The following is a 19247-nucleotide window of genomic DNA, read 5'->3' on the forward strand; positions in this document are numbered from 1 at the left end:
CCCTTCATAGCCAGTGAAAAGGCCGAAGACTTTCTGTCCGAAACCGGCCCTGCCCAGTCCTCACTCGCCAACCGCCACAAAAGAAGGGCCCTCTCGCTCGTTTAAAGGCTAACGAACGCCCGGCCATGGCTCGCAGGCCTCTGCCGCCGCCGCCCCCGCCCAGCAGCTGTTGGCCCTTCCCACTCCCCCCCTCCCGTTGGGAAGGAGGAGGCGTCCCGCCCCAGACGCGCCTCGCTTCGCCACCGCCGGTTGCATCAGCCAAGCTGTGGGGTCCTCGCCGGGCTGCCCGCGTCCTCGCCTGAGCCAACTCGCGAGCGGGCCTGCGGACCGGGAAGAGGCGGAAAGGAGGAAATCCCCTTCCCAGGCGTTTCTCGGCACCGTCAAAAAAAATAAAAAATAAAAACCCCCCGCGGCTGCTGTTCGACGAAGGGTCAGGCGGGTTGAGTAGCCGCCTCGCTTCCTTTCCGGCAAGATGGCGGGGGATGAGGCGGGCGTGACTCTGGGGCAGCCGCATCTCTCCCGGCAAGACTTGAGCACCTTGGTGAGGACGGGGGGGGGGAAGGTGCAGCGGGGGCGGCGAGAGGCCGGGGCGGTCAGTTCCCCCTGTGCGGCAGTCGCGGTGCTGGGCAGGGCGGGCGGGAGGAAGGGAGCTCGTGGAAGGCGACGAGGCTTTCGCCCGGCTGCTGCTCCTTCTCTCTGGTCAAGCGCGAGGAAACGCTCCTCCTTGGAGTTAGGGGTGGGGGTGGGGGTTCACGCGCTCACCTCCTCCTTTCTCGGTTGGCCTTTACTTTGGCTGCAATCCCAACCGTCAGGCCCCCCCCCCCCGCGTCTGAAATGCTCTGCTCCTGAACTTGGTCGTGGGTTCGGTGATGTTAGTGTTACACGATGAGGGAGTCTTTTTTTTCCTCCCCCCCCCTCTTCCCTTCCCCTCCAGTTTGCTATCTCTTAAGTCAAAAGAGTAGCTCGCCGAAATGTTTCCTTTCTCCCTTAGCGAAATTTTTAGGGAATTGCGAAGATTTCCCCCCTTAAGGAGGAGAAAGAAATGGGCACTATTTGGATGTGAAGCTGTGCACTGACTAGTCACAGCTTATTAGCTTCTGTGGAGAGAGCAAGATGGCAGTAGGCTTGTTTCTCAGGGGGTATACATACGGTGACTGTTCCTTTTTATTCAGCTGCGTGTTTTTAGCATCGTTTTAACATTTGCATTTGTCAGAACTCTGGCTGCAAAGTGTTCAGGGCCTACTCAGGCGAAAGATAGTGCCCCTTGACTTCAATAAACTCTGTCGGGACGCTGTTGTGCGCTTTGCAACTGTGGTTAAGAATTAAGCCAATAATTTAAGTAGTTTTGCAAAATAACCTTGGCCAGGCTACCCTTTTTCATCTCGAGTTTCTCACTTGTGAAAAATGAATTACATTCTCTACAGGGTTCCTATGAAAATGGTAATAAACTGCCGGTAAACTACTTAAGACAAGCTGTATAGCTAATGAGACTTTTATGAAAACTGAACGAATAACATACATATATTTATGAAAACTGAACGAATAACATACATATATTTATAATATATCATAAATATATTATTTATAATAAAACCTTAGTAATGTACTCATTTAAGCATGTTTAGAGTAAATCCAGCTTTAATTGCATACTCAGGTACGCATGGATAGGAAAGTAGCTTTCATATCAGTGAGCGGAAGTTGTGTTATCATTAATTCTGTTTGCCTTTATACTCATTATTTGTAAAGTTCTTCTATGTTTGTTATGAGCATTTATATCTATTTTAATTTGTGTTTTTAGTTAACAATTATTCAGTTAATAAAAGTAATATGGTTGTGTGTTAAATATTTGGGGGTCACTGAAGTTTTGTTTCCTTCAGGATGTTACTAAGTTGACACCTCTGTCACCAGAGGTCATCAGCAGGCAAGCTACAATAAATATAGGTGAGTTAACACAAGTTTAACTAGAACATGTTGAAGCACATTAATGTTAATAAGTCACAGGGTTAGCCATGTTAGCTCTATGGCACCTTAAGAGCCAGCATGGTGTAGTGGTTAAGAGTGGTGAACTCTAATCTGGAGAACCAAATTTGATTCCCCACTCTTCCATATGAAACCTGTTGGATGATCTTGGGCTAGTCACAGTTCTCTCAGAACTCTCTCAGCCCTACCTACCTCACAAGATGCCTGTTTTGGGGAGGGGGGAAGGCGATTGTAAGCCGCTTTGAGACTCCTTACAGTAGAAAAAAGCAGGGTATAAAGCTATTCTTCTTGAAGACAAATACATTTATTGCGGCATAAGCACTCATGAATCAGAGAATGTTTCTTTACACACAATACAGTATTGCTAGTTAAGCCCATGTCTTTCACTATAAACTAAGGCTTCTGTAGAAAGAGCTATGATAGGTAGGAGGGTCTCTTCCAAGACTAAAGTTATAATCCAGCATTGATTTAAGTGTGCTTGCTTTATTAATTTTAATAATTTAAGTGCACATGACTGTGTTGGATTGTTGTTTAACTATGGTGTTATGACCCATTCATAAATCAGTACTAAACTTTCTTTGTGCCTTCCTTAATAGTACATGTCGCCTTCCTGCATTTGTTGGTCAGGGCTTTACTTCTGTCTTTGAGTTTCCTTCCTTATGTGACTTTGGATATTTTGCTCCATTATTTTTAATCTGCCACTAAGCTAGGCTTATTTGATTTGATTGCCCTTTTGGCGTCCTGACTAGTTCGCTTGACTTGAGGTTCAGTATTAGACATACAGATAACTTCTTTCCTAAATTACTTCATGTTCCCAATGTTCCCTTCAGGTGCACATCCTATACATGCTGCCTTGATTCTTATTTAAGTCTCTCTCTGCATTCTCCTTACTATACAGGCTTGACTATCTTCTGTTTCCTCATCTGTATTTCACCAACAGTCTTAATTTGGCCAGGGAGGGTGGGTTAGAAATCAAAAATAATAAATAAATAATACACTCATTCCCTTACTGTCCAGGCTTCATTTCAACAGAAATTGGAAGTCTGCTGCCGCAATAATGCATCAAGCTTTTAATAAGTGTTGGCTGTATTAGATGATGTTTTCCAATGCCTGTTATTGGATTTTAAAATACTCATTCTAGAAGAGGTGTAGGAACCAAACTGGTTTCAAAAGTAATGGATACATTTATGAAAGTTTTTGGTCTGGTGTTTCAGTTTGCAACTCGTTGGTAAATAAGAATCATTTGGCAAGATACAGTTTCTGTGGATGCTTCCACAAGTAGATCTTGTTTGGGGTAGATTGGTATGGTGCCAAGGAACCTTTCTGTGGAATGGATTTTGTGTTACACAGGATATCTAATTGGTCACCATATTTGAATTTTTGAAAGAATGTTTTCCCAGGTCAGATCAACTTGTGACTCTTCAGTTAATATGGAGACGAGTGTATGGTTCATAAGAGAATATGATCTAGAGTTTAAATTACTATATTGGGAGTTGTTCCTGTCATCTACTGTAAGCAATAGATTAACCGAGCTTTTACAAACATGGAAGGCTTGTGGTCCCAGTATGTGACAGACTCTGGACGGCTGCTGAAAAATTGATAAAATCTTCTATTCTGTAGAGGGCTTTCTGGACATGAAGCAATGTTTTGACAAAAAATTGTTTTTAAAATCTAGGTACAATTGGTCATGTAGCTCATGGAAAGTCAACTGTCGTAAAAGCTATTTCTGGAGTTCATACTGTCAGATTCAAAAATGAACTGGAAAGAAATATCACTATCAAGCTGGGCTATGCCAATGCTAAGGTTTGTCACTACCCTTACATACTGCTTATTTCCTATTTTGATTTGAATTGTTCTGCTTTTACTATCCTTCACTGCATACCGTAATTAATCAGCAGCAAACGAAACCTTCTCTCCTGTAACTCTTGGCAGATTTACAAACTTGATGATCCAAGTTGTTCTCGACCAGAATGTTACCGGTCCTGTGGGAGCAGTACACCTGATGAATTCCCTACAGATGTTTCTGGGACCAAAGGGAATTTTAAATTAGTCAGGTAAGCATTCTCACCATGAATGATTTTTAGTTTTTTTCCCATCATTCTTTAATGTGGGTGTATGCTTAAGTGTAGTGCACAGTTGAAATTCACCATTCTGTGCGTGTGTTGAAAACTGGGTCTGTAGGTTCTCAGACTGACCTTGAGGGCAGATGAGGAGAGCATCTGAGGGCTGACTGGGCTATCTCCTTCCATAGTTGTGCAACTTTATCTACCCCAGGAGAGGGAGAAGAACAGATTAGATTATTCTCAGTTTAGCAGTAGCAGAGGAAAGCTCAGTCAGCCAAAAACTTCTTTTATCTGACAAGAGTGTAAAAATGGCAAGGGGTACACAAATACTGCATATCTCCACAGCTTTTTATGCCTGTGGTGAAAGCCTTGAGCATTCCAAATGAACAGACCTGAGCTGCTGGACAGATGAGTGGCATAACGCAGGCCGTGACAGATTTTTTTTTTATGTTGGAGCCAGCCTTATCTGTAACTAACACAATATTTTCATTGTCATGTGAATCACCCTGAGCAAATCTCTGAAGAGACCTGAAGCATTAATCAGTGTCAAATTTAGAAACTCACTGAGTTCTTTGCCTTTTCAAGGAATTAGAATTTGTACCATTCATTAAGGATAAGTTGATCATTATTCCTGTTTGGTGGAAAAATTACTTTTGGAAATGCTGAGCCAGTGTTGTTGTTTCAGTGACATCTGTAATATTCAAGATTACCCACTGGCCAATCCTAATGTAATCAAACAACCAAGTGCTCTGTCATCCATGCCCACTAAGTGGTACAAAATTACAATTTTCAGCAAAGAAACACTGAGCAAGTACTACCTCAGATACAAGGGATGGGGAAATAAAAGTTCCAGGTAACCACTAAAGAAAAATCAAGAAGCAAAATATGTTTTCCTATGCATGATCCACCATGGTATAGAATCCTAATCAGATAAAAGTGCTTTTCTCATTCAGGGGGAGCAGCTACCAAAAGGATTCCCCCCCCCCTTACCAATTAGTCTTAAAGTGGTGTAACCCTTTGCTCTAAGCCTAAGGCATGCAATGCAACTTGCCTTTCCTACAAATAGTAGTAAAGAGACTGCTGCAGATTTTCTAAAAAACAGGGAGGCTGCCAGAACTTGCAAAAAAACTTTCCATCAGGGGGGATCCTGCTTGTGCCTGCCAAAGACACCAAAGGATTTTTTTTAATCTCACACCAAACCACACATCAGCCACCTTTTTCCAGTGGGGTTAAGCTGAATATGTATGAGAAAATAAACTGAAGAGGTAAGCTCTGGCTTACCAAATCTCATATTGAAATAAATATTGTTAGTGTAAGGTGCCACATGATATTTGTTTTATTTTGCTATAAAATACTAATACATTCACCCCTCTGCAATCCTGCGCAATTATAAAGGAGTAAGCACTGTTAAATCCAGTTTCAGAAGGGGTTGGTCTGTTACGGACCATTGTTTAGTGCTCTCTCACTTAGCCGAGAAATATTCCTCCCCCCAAAATGGCACCCTTTACCCGGGTTTTATGGATCTTAAGGGAGCTTTTGATACCATCCCGAGGGAGAGGCTATGGTTGAAACTATCAAATTCTACTATGGATAGGAGGTTACTATGGCTCATTCAACAATTTCATACTGACCTCACAGCTCAGGTTCTTTGTGGCGACCAAGGAGAACTAACTGAGCCCTTTGCACTGGCCAAGGGAGTTAGACAAGGTTGCCTCCTTGCTCCTCTCTTGTTTAATCTATGCCTGAATGATATGGCAACCATTTTCTCAGAATATTGTCACCCCCCAAAGCTTGCAAGTCATCCCACCCCAATTCTACTGTATGCTGATGATGCAGTTCTCCTGTCCCGCACAATAATTGGTTTGAAAAGATCTTTACCAACCTTTTCCGAGTACTGCTCTAGGGAAGATCTTAAAATAAACCGTCATAAATCTAAGATTAGGATCTTCACTAAGAGGAGAAAAATGCCTCTTTTTCACTGGGTATTAGACGGCTTTGAGGTTGACCAAGTCAAGGCATTCTTTTTTCCCATAACCTAAATTGGAATGCCCATCAAAAAGCAGTGTCCAACAAAATTAAACCTGGGGTTGGTGCTATTGTCAACTTTTTCCACACCAAAGTTGGCAAATATATTCCAGGAGCTATTCAGGTTTTTAATCTAAAAATTACCCCAATTATTCTCTTTGGTGTTGCCATCTGGATAACAGTTGTCAATGAATCTATAGATCGTCCATTGCTTCAGTTCTTACGAAAACTCCTAAATGCCCCTCGATGTGTTGCTGGCGTTACTCTTCGTTCCGAGTTTGGCCAAATGTCACTCGAAGCTAGGGCATGGTCGGCTGCCTTTAAACTACACCTTAAACTGTGCTTTAGCATTGAGGGGTTCCTCGCTTCTCTGAAGCACGACCCTTTTAAATCCTCATGGCAAAAAATCTTAGATGAGAAACTGTCATTGTTGGGCTTCTCGCAGGATATGTTATTAGATCTTGGGAAAACTGAAGCTTTCACCAAAATTAAAAAGCGCATTAAAGAGCTTGATTATAACAGCACTACTTTTCGTTCTCGCCGCATTTGTTCATCCCAGTTCTTTGGAATACCACCACCACGTGGTTTGCCTGCTTATACATATTATTTGACAACTCCTCGTCTTTCTAGAGCTTTTTGTTTAGCTAGATTGAATGCTAACCCCTGTATGGTTATGCAGGGCAGAATTTTGAATTCTTCAGACAGGACCTGTCCTTGCTTTTCTGGCTCTATCGATTCATTAGCTCATGCCCTTTTGGAATGCCGCTTTTACGAGGAACTTCGATCACATTATATTTCCCCCCTTTTAACATACAAATCTAATGCCTCTGTGTCTGACGTAATGCTTTTTCTACTAAGCGATAGGGATCCCAAGGCTACATTGTCAGTGGCAAGATTTGTTTCAGTCCTTATATCCCTCAAACACTAGACATATGCTGCTCAAGATCAATGGATCAAGGAGCTTCTAAGGGATAAAAGGAAAGGGGGAAAAAGGAAGGAAAGGTTAAATCCAGTTGAACTTACTTATGAGTAAATTTGCATATGATCAGATAGAGGTTCGCTGGCAGTTAGATCTTTTTAGCAAAATCAGCAGCACATCCAATTTATTTATTTTTACAAAAGAACAACGCTAATCAAAAGCAATCCCAGTTTTAGCATCATATGCTTAGCAGAATCAAGGATGGAGTTCAGTTCTAAATAATCAATAAGCATTTACGTTTAAAACAATGGGGGAGCCAAAACAAAACTTTTCCTAAACTTTAGAGGTTTCAGCAAGAACAGATTACTCAAACAATTCATCAAAATGAGTCTACCATTTTGCCAATTTGTTGGGCTTACAAATATGGCAGTTTCATGAATATTCAGGAAATCAAGATCCCAGTCCATATAGTTGTATCAAAGTAGCAAGTCTTATAAAGGCACAGTTAAAAATGAGTAAAGAGGAAATTTACCATTGCTGTGACTGTGGGGGAAAATGACAGAGGGGAGGCTGGGAATCTACACATGAACCTGTTTCAGGGCTAGTAATTAACTATGCCTATTAAAGGTTAATGAATGAAGGGCTAGTAATTAACTTGCAAAACAAAAGTCCAGTGACACCTTAAAGTCTGACAGCATTTATTGCAGTGTTAGTTTTCATGAGTCATACTTGAGAGTGCTGCATGGTGACGTCTATTCAAAGCTGCACACTTGTGCACAGGTATGTAGAAGTTAAGCTCCCACAAGAAGTGGGACTTACTTCTGAGTAAATATGCCTGTGATAAGACTGGTCCTGCCCTCCAGTTTGGTGTTGAACAGGTTGGGCCTCCATCAGGGAAAAGCGAGAGCTTTTCCAAATCATCCATCATAGTAACTGTAAAACTACTTGTAACCAGGAGCAACCTGCAGTTGCAATTGTGGACTGGTGCCTGGGTTTGTCTACTGGCATAATGTGTTGTTTGACTCCTGACGTTGACTGTGAAGACAGAGTAAATGATAGATACTGAACATGCTCCATAGTTATTCTGCTATGTTTTCTCTGCGATTTCTGAAATATCAAGTGAGCTTTACAGACAATACACAAATGTAGATGTTAACCTGAATCCTATTTAAAGAGAGCAGCACAACACACATGGAAGTAAACTTTCTTCCACACATGCACACTGCGGCTTACTGTATTCACTGAACTCATGCTGCCAAGAATAGTGTGGGGTGAGGGTGGGGAATCAGCATTCCCATCCCTTAATTGATAGTAGCCACTTCAACTAGCAGAGAGAAGTGATATGGTGAAAGACCTTCCTTTCTGAATTCTGCAGTAATCCTTTGAATCCCTTCAACCCGCTTGGATCCATTGGCTTTGTTTTGCTTGGATCTCCTGGGAGTCATTGGATCCAGCCCATTGATACATGTTAAAGAGATCTTTTTCTCAGAATTACTGTTTTACATATTTGCCTTAATAACAATATGTTGGTATTGGGCTCATCCGCCTTAAATGCCTTTCAGTTATTTTAAGTAGACTGCTTACCTTTATTTGTGATTAATGCTTCTTGTTTGTATAACAGGCATGTCTCCTTTGTGGATTGTCCTGGCCATGATATTTTGATGGCTACTATGTTGAACGGAGCAGCTGTCATGGATGCAGCTCTGCTATTAATAGGTAATCACTGGTACGGGGTGTTGTTATATGGTGCGGGCCGCTTCTCACTGTTGATCAGGTGGATTATATAAAGTATGTGTGTAAAGGGTTGGAGCCATGGGTTCCGTCTACTAATTGAGTATTCTTCCAGAATCCTTAGATTCAACCCAGTATAAATATACACACAGATATCATATGATGTATATGTTTGCAAGCATGTGTTTGCTTATCAGAAAATCAACAAGCCAGGTCCATATGTAACTGGCTAAGTATACGATTGTTTTTTAAAAACTGAAATACAATCTGACCTGCAGACTTCAGCATAACTCTTGCTTCCTGGTACTCATGTATCACAAAGCTTGCATACCTATTTTAATGTAAGCATTCATACCTATTTGACCTCCAGCAATGGGTATGGCTTGCTAACTGACAGCTTTAAACCTCATTGGTAAGCCTCCAGTATTGGGTATTGGTATATCTATGGACTCTGATCCACATAGAGTAGATGAAACTAGCTGCATGCCCTTCTGTATTCTGCTGTGCAATATAACATGTTTCTCTGTCTTTCCAGCTGGCAATGAGTCATGTCCTCAACCCCAGACCTCAGAACATTTAGCTGCTATAGAAATTATGAAGCTGAAACACATTCTAATTCTACAAAATAAGATTGATTTGGTAAAAGAGAGCCAAGCCAAGGAACAGTATGAGCAAATTCTAGCATTTGTACAAGGTAAGTTTCCAGAAACAGTCACAGCCAAGAAGTTTGCCTTGCAAGTTTTTAATGATGGTTTCGTATGATAAATATTAGCTTTCTTTGAAATACTTAGTGATATTAACAGTGCAGTCTTGAGCAGTGTTACGCCTTTCTGAGTTCATTTATTTCAATGGATTTATAGTGTCACTCTGTTTAGGATGACACAGTAAGTTGCACTAAGTTTAGGATGACACAATAAGTTGCACTGGGAAAGGTTTTATAGGATAAATGTTTAAAATTCTTTGGCTCAGACCTTCAACTGATTAAATGCAAGGAATCCTTATGTCAAGTAACAGGGGCAGTAAGTTCTGCTCACCTCTCTTCCACTAAGTCTTTAAGAGAGAAAGACTTTCCCAATGAAGAATTACTTTTTTCCGATTGAGAAGACCTTCTTTGTTGAAGTGCCATTGGATTTGACCCAGATTACTTGTGTAGAATAGCAGAAACTAGGGCACACTTTACCAAAGCGCATTAAACTGTCTGCATGGCATTTTGGTGTGGCTTGGTTGATTCTTTGCTAACACAAGCAGCCTCATCTGATCAACTGCATAACTATGCTGGACGTTCATTGATTCTAAAGCTGTAATTTGCAAAGTGTCTGAAGCTGTGCTGGGTCGTTTTTGTTAATGTTTGCAGATACTAATCCACTTCCATATTAATCGACTTTGGAGCTGTAAAAGTGTAAGAGATGCAAAGCCATAGGGTTTGCATCAATTTGAGTTTTTTGTACTTCGTTATTCTCCGAGTGTTCTAGTGTATATTGGCGCCAACACAGGGAAGTTGCATTTAAATTATTTGTCCAACTCTGTCCTAATACTTTCACAATATAATCTTAATAATGTTTGCTCAGAAGGAAATTACTCTTAATTTCAGTAGGAAGTTTCCACATAAGAATGCTGAGCATTGCAGCCTTTCCATTTCTACTCACATATAGGTACACATTCCAAAGCAGTTGTTCAGAATCATGGATCAAGTGTGGTTAGATCAGTTCTAACTGGATGGAGAGATGACTGCCTCCCCCACCCCTTTTTACTAAACTTTTCCTTTCAAGGGCCAATCAAATGTTGACTGAGATTCAAAACTATGGCTTTCCTAGGTCTTTTATGCATGGGTTGGATCTCCCTGCTTGGACCTGGGTTCATCGCACTTTAAAGTAACCCGGGTTGGGGGAAACTGTATGCATTGGCTTGAATGATCAGGGACTAAACTGTGTGCTAATTGAACCATGAATACAGAAAAGCCGTCTCCCAAGCTCAAATCAAGTCCCACCCCTTTAAATGCTGCTCTGTAATTGGCTTACTTTGCATTGCTCCATGTGAGAGAAGATTTCCTTCCCCCCCCCCCAAACCCAACTGCCGCATAAAAAAGCATTTTAAGAACAAAAAACGGAGCTACCTGAAAGAAGAGTGGGGGGAGAAATCCAAACCTCACATGAAGCTGCCTCATACTGAATCAGACCCTTGGTCCATCCAAGTCAGTATTGTCTACTCAGACCAGCAGCGGTTCTCCAGGGTCTCAGCCTTGTTTTTAAAAAGCCTTTCTTACGCTTTGTGATTGGCTTTGAAAGAAGCCAATCTTCTGTTTTCCCCTCTGCATGCTGCTTTGAAGAGGGGGTTGGATGAGGCGTGATGGCGCGGGTAAGCTCAACCCGAGAACAGAGTATGCATGCTCTGTGACTCCAGAATGAGCCAGGATGAATGGTTTAATTCAGGCCAGAAGAGGAATGGGAAAAGCCAGGTTCATTTTGAGTTGAAACAGCGTTGAGCTTCCAAGGGATGAGGTATCATGCATACTGAAAAAATTTGATCCTGGCTGAAACGGGGAATAAAGGAGGTTAAAACGACCATGCATTATTATTTTTTGTAAGTTTGTAACCACCAGTGTTGTATTTCAAGCTGTTTTTAAAATTCTGCTTGGTTTAAACAGTTGTTTTCCCTGTTGTACAAAGGACTTTTGTTTAAGACATGCCTGTGGCATTCCTGGGCACCAGTTACATTTCTTTTTCTTCAAGATTCCAATGTTATTTTACCTCAAGTCAAATCCCCCCCGCAAATGGACCAGTCTGTCTTTACACACTCAAAACTTTATATGTATTAATATTAATAGCCCATAACCACTGCATACAAATATTAACAAATAAGTGCAGAAGAGCCAGCATTTCTGTTTGGGAAGATAGGAGCAGAACCTGCTGTAATAGTAATGCCATATTTCATTACTTACAAAGCAATGTAGAGATTGTACTTAGTTTGCTTTCTACTTGACAAATGTGGTGATTAGTGATTTAAATCTTTATTTTGACAATTATAGGTACTGTTGCAGAAGGAGCCCCAATTATTCCAATCTCAGCACAGCTAAAATACAACATAGAAGTTGTTTGTGAATACATAGTAAAGAAAATTCCAGTGCCCTTAAGAGACTTCACGTCAGAACCAAGGCTTATTGGTATGTCAAACCATGTCCGTTTGCATGTAGAACTAAATCCCCTAGCCAACACTGGTATTTGGATAAATAATATTCTTACAGTAAAACCATTGGAGTAGTATTGCAAAGGTCACACTTTCATTGATAAATAGTAGGGATTATCTATTTATTTAAATCATGTTATGATGCCTTACCACCCAATCAAGGTCTACAAGGTGGCGAACATAAAACAATTAAAATATAAACATTCAATTAAAAACACATACTTTTTGGCCCTCCCTCCTAGTGTTGTTGGGGTATACCGAACAACAAAATGGCAAAAGAGGGATAAAAACAAATCTGCTCCGGGGAGGGAATTCCGAAGTTTTCTTTTCTGCTCAGGAAGGGCTATAATAGGCTCACCAGCCAAAGCTGGTGAAAGACACCCCTGGCCACCGTTGCCACCTGTTTACCCAAAAGGAAGTGCTGATCCAGGAGCGTCCCCAAGCTATGAACATGCACCTTTAGGGGGAGGGGAGTGCAACCCCATCCAGAACGGGGGATAACCCATTTCCCAGGTCAGACCTTCCCCCACCAATAGCACATAGGTTTTGTTGGGAGTAAGTTTTAGTTTGTTAGCCCTCATCCATTCCCTGTGTCAGAATTTCAAAGGTGACCGCAGACTCAAAAAGATTTAAGCTCACAAAAGGGGCTTTTGCCGACCCACTGAAGTGTCACTCTTTAATTTTTGAACAAACCTGTGTTGCAGATTATCTTGGAAACAGTGCTTAGATTCAAAATATGTTTGCTGTAACTTATTTCTTTTCATCAGGCATAATACATTCATAAGGAGGATAGTCTTGCCTGTGAAGAAATGAGCTGCTACAATTCTTGTCACAAGACTTGTCTGCTGTGAGCTTTTGCTGTTATAAGATGCTGCTCTGGCATTAAGGGCTTTAAGAGAGGAGTGGACATATTCATGGAGGAGAGGGGTATTCATGGCTATTAGTTAGAATGGATACTAGTCATGCTGCGTACCTATTCTCTCTAGTATCAGAGGAGCATGCCTATTTTGGGTGCGGTGGAACACAGGCAGGATGGTGCTGCTGCAGTTGTCTTGTTTGTGGCTTCTTAGAGGCACCTGGTTGGCCACTGTGTGAACAGACTGCTGTACTTGATGGGCCTTGGTCTGATCCAGCAGGGCCTTTCTTATGTTCTTATGAAAAGCTAAGGATTTGATCTAACAGTCCCATCAGCTGAGCCTCCTTGTCTCCACTCAGCATCCGTTTCCAACCCTAGCAAAGTTGTTTCCCAGGAACGTGGGACCCATGTGGAGTAATATCCACGCAGGTCCTTGGACTACAGTGAAAAGGAGAAAGGAGGCAAAATTGTACTTTCCACTTCTGTAAGAGAGGTGGCTCTTCTGTCAGCGTTCCACTGACAGAAGAGCAAAAAGTGAGCAATTTCACTTTGTTCCCCCTCCAGCAACCTCCATGGCTATAGCTTCACATGGGTCCTGCAACCCTGACCTAGGGTCACAAATGGCTTCCTGGGGGGAGAGGAATTAGGGAAGATGCATGATCCCCATGCTAGTGAATCATTGGATTCAACTGCTATACCTTGCATTCTTTTGTGAGGTTATCAGTTATGTTGGTACAGCATTTAATTAAAGTCCATAAAATGTTGGAGATAAGCAGGTTAGGCATGTATAGATTAAATCACAGCAGGACATATCTATGAGCGCTGCATGTGTGCCTGATGAAGTATGTCCTTCTCAGTTATTAGATCCTTTGATGTCAACAAGCCTGGATGTGAAGTTGATGACCTGAAGGGGGGCGTAGCTGGTGGTAGTATTCTAAAAGGTGTATTAAAGGTAAAGTCTGTTGCTTTCTATTGTTGCCTCCAAAGACACTACTAAGAAAAAAAAACTATAGGTGGGACTTTTAAAAAACAATTGTCTCCTGCTGATATTTGACTTTATTTTTGTAATTTAATTGTCCACTTTCTGTTTTTATGATGTTATTGAAAAGTAGAAACTGGACACTTCAGTATTCTTCAGCAGCCATAATCTTAATTGCATATGTGGGTTTCTTCTGCCTCTTCACAATATCTGATTATATATTTCTACACAAGATTGACGTACAAAAGGCAATGTAACTAATCTTAATAGTTTTGTATAGTTGTACAATACAAATTGTACAACTGGATTTTCAGGAATCATTAAATAAACCTGCCCATATATTTCTCTTTAATAAAGCAAGAACCTAAAAATATTAAATTCAAACAAGATCAACTTCATAAGTCTAAAGCTTGGCACAGATATGAAGCAGCTCTTCAGTTTGTTTCTGAATAGTGAACAAGCACTTACTATTCTGCAACAGTTTCACTTTCTACCAAAAATATATTGCCTCTGCACTGTAACTTTCAGCAATAGTTAACATCACCAACTCATTTTTGTATTATTTGTGACACGCTGTATAAATCGACATACCTTTTTCTTCTTTTTACTGATAGGTAGGCCAGGAGCTTGAAGTGAGACCTGGAATTGTCTCAAAGGACAGTGAAGGAAAACTTATGTGCAAGCCCATCTTTTCCAAAATTGTATCACTCTTTGCAGAACACAATGATCTGCAATACGCTGTACCAGGAGGCCTTATTGGTATGTTTATGTGTGTTAGGTTTCTGCCCTACCTATCTAGAGCTTTATAGCTCTTAATAAGAGGTTGGGTTGATCATTTTCTATCACTTTTTCCATCAATTCTCTCCCCCCACACCCATTCTCTTGGGGGATCTTTGTTCCTTAGGATTAGCATTTTGGAGAGTTCAGTGAACTGCTGTGGGAGGGAAGAGGCAGCTCTGCTGATTGTTTGGCTTTCATCCTTACAATTTAAGTAGGATGGACAGAGGGCTATGAAAATTTAGATGGTGAAGCTTGAGAAAATATCAGGTATATACTGCAAACTCCATGAACAAATAAATGATCAGATGTACTTAAAGGAATTTTGTTGTTAGGTGTTGGTACCAAGATCGATCCAACTTTGTGTCGAGCTGATAGAATGGTGGGGCAAGTTCTTGGTGCAGTTGGAGCACTCCCTGAAATATTCACAGAGCTTGAAATCTCCTACTTCTTGCTTAGGCGGCTATTAGGTGTCCGTACTGAAGGAGACAAAAAAGCTGCAAAGGTTAGTGAAACGCTTTTTTAAAATGTTAAAACATTGAAGAACAGTTGAAGTTCTTTTGATCTCTTGTACTTCAGATGCTTATATTCTTTACTTTGAAATCCTTTGCCACTTATTTCAGGTGCAAAAGCTATCGAAGAATGAAGTCCTAATGGTAAACATAGGGTCGCTGTCTACTGGGGGACGGGTCAGTGCAGTGAAGGCTGACCTGGGTAAAATAGTGCTAACAAATCCTGTATGCACAGAAGTAGGAGAAAAAATTGCCCTTAGTCGAAGAGTTGAGAAACACTGGCGGTAAGTTTGCTTGACATAAAGTGGCAATTACTGTAGCAGAAATGTTATTGTAGCATCTTGCGTACTTTTAAAATAGAGGCCTCCAAATACATTACAAAAGGAAAATGACAGAATATTTGAAGGTGTCTAAACTAGTGCATGTTCAGCATGAACAATCTAAATAAGCTACATACTTCAAAATTTACTGCTTTCCATGAGTGTCTAATTCTTTAGAGACCAAATGAGAAAATAGAATGGTTTGTTTTTGAGAGGATGCTCTGAAGCTACATCATAATCAATTGTTTTTCTTAAGCCCATTCCCTAACTTTTCCCTAAATATTTTTGTACATACCCCATTCTTTAAAAATTATCTAGAAGATAGTGTAGTGTAGAAGCACAGAGAGGAATGAAACATCAGCAGGCATTGCACCAGGGTCCTGCAACCATTTGCAGGGAAGAAGAAACTCCATCTATTGCCCTTATCATGCTGGGTTTGTCATCCCCTGCCCCATCAAGTGTGGTCTCTGCCACAGTATTGGGCTATCCAAATTTCAGAGAGGTTGCAAAGGTAATGGGGGGAGAGTTTACCTCTTGTTTAGCATTGCCCAGCATTGTGTGAATATACTTATAAAACTAATTGGAAATTACTGTTGCAGACTTGCCTTTTTTGTGGAAGCTTAATAGTTAAGACTAAGAACATTCTAGCAACACCCGTTGTCTAATTACCTAAGTGTACTGAAAGCCACTAACCTGCTAAAAGGGGGGATGTTCGCTTGTGAACATGTTCTCAGACAATGAAATAATTGAGTCCTTAGGCAGCCCATGTTAAGAGTGGCAAGGAAGGGCAGAAAAATGTGCAAGCATGGTCGAATGTAATTAAGCATGGTTAAAAGCTTAAAATCCCTCTGTTCTGAAATACAACTTTTTTGTCCCTATTCTAAGACAGCATGGTGTAGTGGTTAAGGTGTAAGACTAGGACCTGGGAAACCCAGGTTCAAATCCCCACTTGGGCCATGGAAGCTTGCTAGGTGACCTTCGGCAGGTCACACACTCTCAGCTCCAACCCTGGCTAGTATTTGGATGGGAGACCTCCAAGGAATACCAAGGTTGTGACACAGAGGCAGGCAATAACAAATCACATCCTAATGTCTCTTGCCTTGGGGAGGGACTGTGGCTCAGTGGCAGATCTTCTGCTTTGCATGCAGAAGGTCCCAGGTTCAATCCCCAGCATCTCCAGTTAAAAGGACCAGGTGGTAGGTGATGTGAAAAACCTCTGCTTGAGACCCTGGAGAGCTGCTGCCAGTCTGAGTAGACAATACTGACTTTGATGGACCAAGGGTCTGATTCAGTATTCTTTTCACTGAAATGGTCACAAAGCCAAAAAAAAGTTGATATTGGAAAATTCTAGTAGAGGTAGAGGCCTCTCCACCACACTACAACAACTACATTATCTTTTATATCCTAAAAATATTACATGGATCAAAAGAAAATACTAAATTAAATTCCAGATACTGATACAAAATATAATTGTGTGTTCTGCAAGTGAGAGGTTTCAGTTAAGTATAATTTTGATGTAGTCCTGCTGTTCTGATAAGGACAGGAACTGTAGTGATTTAGTACATTAAAATCACCAAAAAGGCTACTATTTATCCTCTATGCTCAGGAAGGGAAGCCGGCAAAGAGAAAATCAAGCAGAAGGATTAGCCAGATACTCATTTTCCCTGCTTCCTCTTCTCCACTTAGACACTGCAGCTCATAGGTGCAGCAAATTAGATCCAGAAGAAAATACCTGTTGGTTTATGTAACTGGGGAGAGAATAAGCAGTGTCAGCCAGTGCACATGTTTATTACTCACCTCTTTTCTGAGATTTAGAAGTGATTGTAGCTAAGATAAGTAAGGGGGATTTGTCATGTTTTACAAAATGGCAGGGGATTGGGGAGGGGTTTATGAGGTGTCATCCAAACTCCAACCTCTTTTCATGACTAGTGGTCATTGGCTCTGATCTCAAGGACAAGCATAGTGTTCCATGAGTGCAGGTGGTTTTGCAGAACCCTTCCCAATGCAGCCTTTTTGTCTCTGAAGTTTTCTCAAGAGTGGGGTTCTAAGGCAGTATAGGTAAGTAATCCAGACAGCTATTTGGCACTTTCTGCTTGGGCATGAGTTGTTTGGATTCCAGCCGATATGAACAGGGTTAAATCCTGCTTAAAAGAACATTATCACTTCTTGTGAGTCAAAAAAAAGTTATAAAATATAAGATGGAATTGGTGCTTCCACTTCAAATGGTGTTCATGTAGTAATATATATTTCTTGTCATTTATAAACCAACTAAGCACGTAATATTTTTCCACAAAACATAATTTTGATTCTGAGTGCTTTTAAAATGGTTCTTTAATTCTACACTGTTCTGTTTTTGCAGTTTAATTGGCTGGGGACAGATTAGAAGAGGAGTGACAATCAAGCCCACAGTGGATGATGACTGAAAAGCAAATGGAGCACTTCATTTGGTAAAAGATGAAGAGCACAGCTCCACAAATCTGGGGTGTATTTTCAGTGTGGCTTGTGTTGCGCAATACCTACATTTATGCTGAAAATCTATCCTGACATTAAAACTCTGTTCAGTATTTGCAATAAAACAAAACAAATTGGCAAAGATGCATCTAACTACATTCTAGCAAAACTAAACTTGTCATGTTTAATTTATGTATGAGGCTCGGTTTGGGGCTGGCTTATCTAATTTTAAACAATGTAACAGAATACCCAACTATCTGTTTTGAAATAAAATTGCTTATTTTTTCATTTAATTTTTACCAGTACTTGAGTGACACAAAGCTGACAGGATTGTTGAACAGTGAAAGAATTTAAAAAGAAAAATAAACACTCCTTGGAAGATTAATCCCCTTTTCTTGCCCTATACCTTGTTTTGTTTAGCCTTCAAGCTTTCTTTCAGTACTTTCTTTCTGCAAATCATTGATTCTTTTTACTAACTACAGTTGCTTAGTGAAACTGATTTGACATGTGTTATCTAAAACCTAAACAAGACATGAAATCATTGTTACAATGTATTTCCTGATGGGACACACACTACATTACACTTGCACTAGTTGTCTAATAATCAATGTGATTTAAATTGCTAATCCTGCGGATTTATTTGCTCACCTGGAAATGTTCTTTAAAATCAGTGTTTAGGAGTGTTATGTAAATTGTCATCTTTCATGGTATACAACTCTGCAATCTGCTTCATATTATAAAGCAGACAGAGCCTTTAAGAGATACTATTGTGGTTTTGCATGTTGGTCTTCATCCTGTTAACCGCATAGGACTCCAATGTGAGCAAGGTACAGGGCAATGGAGAATTCATTTAGTTATAAAAGAACACTTAACTATTTTTCCTGTTCTGTATACTATAGAGCAAGGCGTTCCCAATAAGGAAAATCACAAGTAAAAATATAAGGTGAATCACCAGTAACAGAAGGCAGTTCTACCAGCATCCTAAGATGCTGCTCCTGAGGTACAAGTGGGGGGTGTCTCTGGGAAAAGCATGAGACAAATTGGAACTCTGCAGCAGAAGGGAAATGTGACAATCGTGCAGACCCTTACAGTGTTTATATAATTCAAAACATAGATACAGCCACTAGAGTTTCTGCTCCCCCCCCCCCGCAAATCTGGAAAGTAATGTCCTTAGAAAAAAAATCAGAGTGGGATTTACCAGAATATTTGTACTTCATGCACTTGTCAGTCAACACTTTAGAAATATTTTTTTAAGAACATAAGAAAGGCCCTGCTGGATCAGACCAAGTCCCATCAAGTCTGTTCACACAGTGGCCAACCAGGTGCCTTTAGGAAGCCACAAACAAGACGACTGCAGCAGCACCATCCTGCCTGTGTTCCACCACACCCAAAATAATAGGTGTGCTCCTCTGATACTAGAGAGAATAGGTATGCAGTATGACCAGTATCCA

At 40.8% G+C, this 19247-nt stretch overlaps 1 protein-coding gene across 1 annotated transcript; it reads left to right on the plus strand.

Moving 5' to 3' along the window:
- The first annotated feature begins 457 nt into the window (after positions 1 to 457).
- EIF2S3 (eukaryotic translation initiation factor 2 subunit gamma) lies at positions 458 to 17938 on the plus strand. Its single transcript, XM_056861909.1, has 12 exons — positions 458 to 541; positions 1878 to 1941; positions 3656 to 3783; positions 3913 to 4034; positions 8609 to 8703; positions 9254 to 9412; positions 11744 to 11878; positions 13615 to 13709; positions 14351 to 14495; positions 14849 to 15018; positions 15137 to 15309; positions 17705 to 17938. Exons 1-12 carry the CDS (start codon positions 473 to 475, stop codon positions 17766 to 17768), a joined length of 1419 nt encoding a protein of 472 aa, XP_056717887.1. The 5' UTR covers positions 458 to 472; the 3' UTR covers positions 17769 to 17938.
- Positions 17939 to 19247: the final 1309 nt, after the last annotated feature.

This window comes from Euleptes europaea, chromosome 16, assembly GCF_029931775.1.
Source record: "Euleptes europaea isolate rEulEur1 chromosome 16, rEulEur1.hap1, whole genome shotgun sequence".
NCBI classification, from domain to species: Eukaryota; Metazoa; Chordata; class Lepidosauria; order Squamata; family Sphaerodactylidae; genus Euleptes; species Euleptes europaea.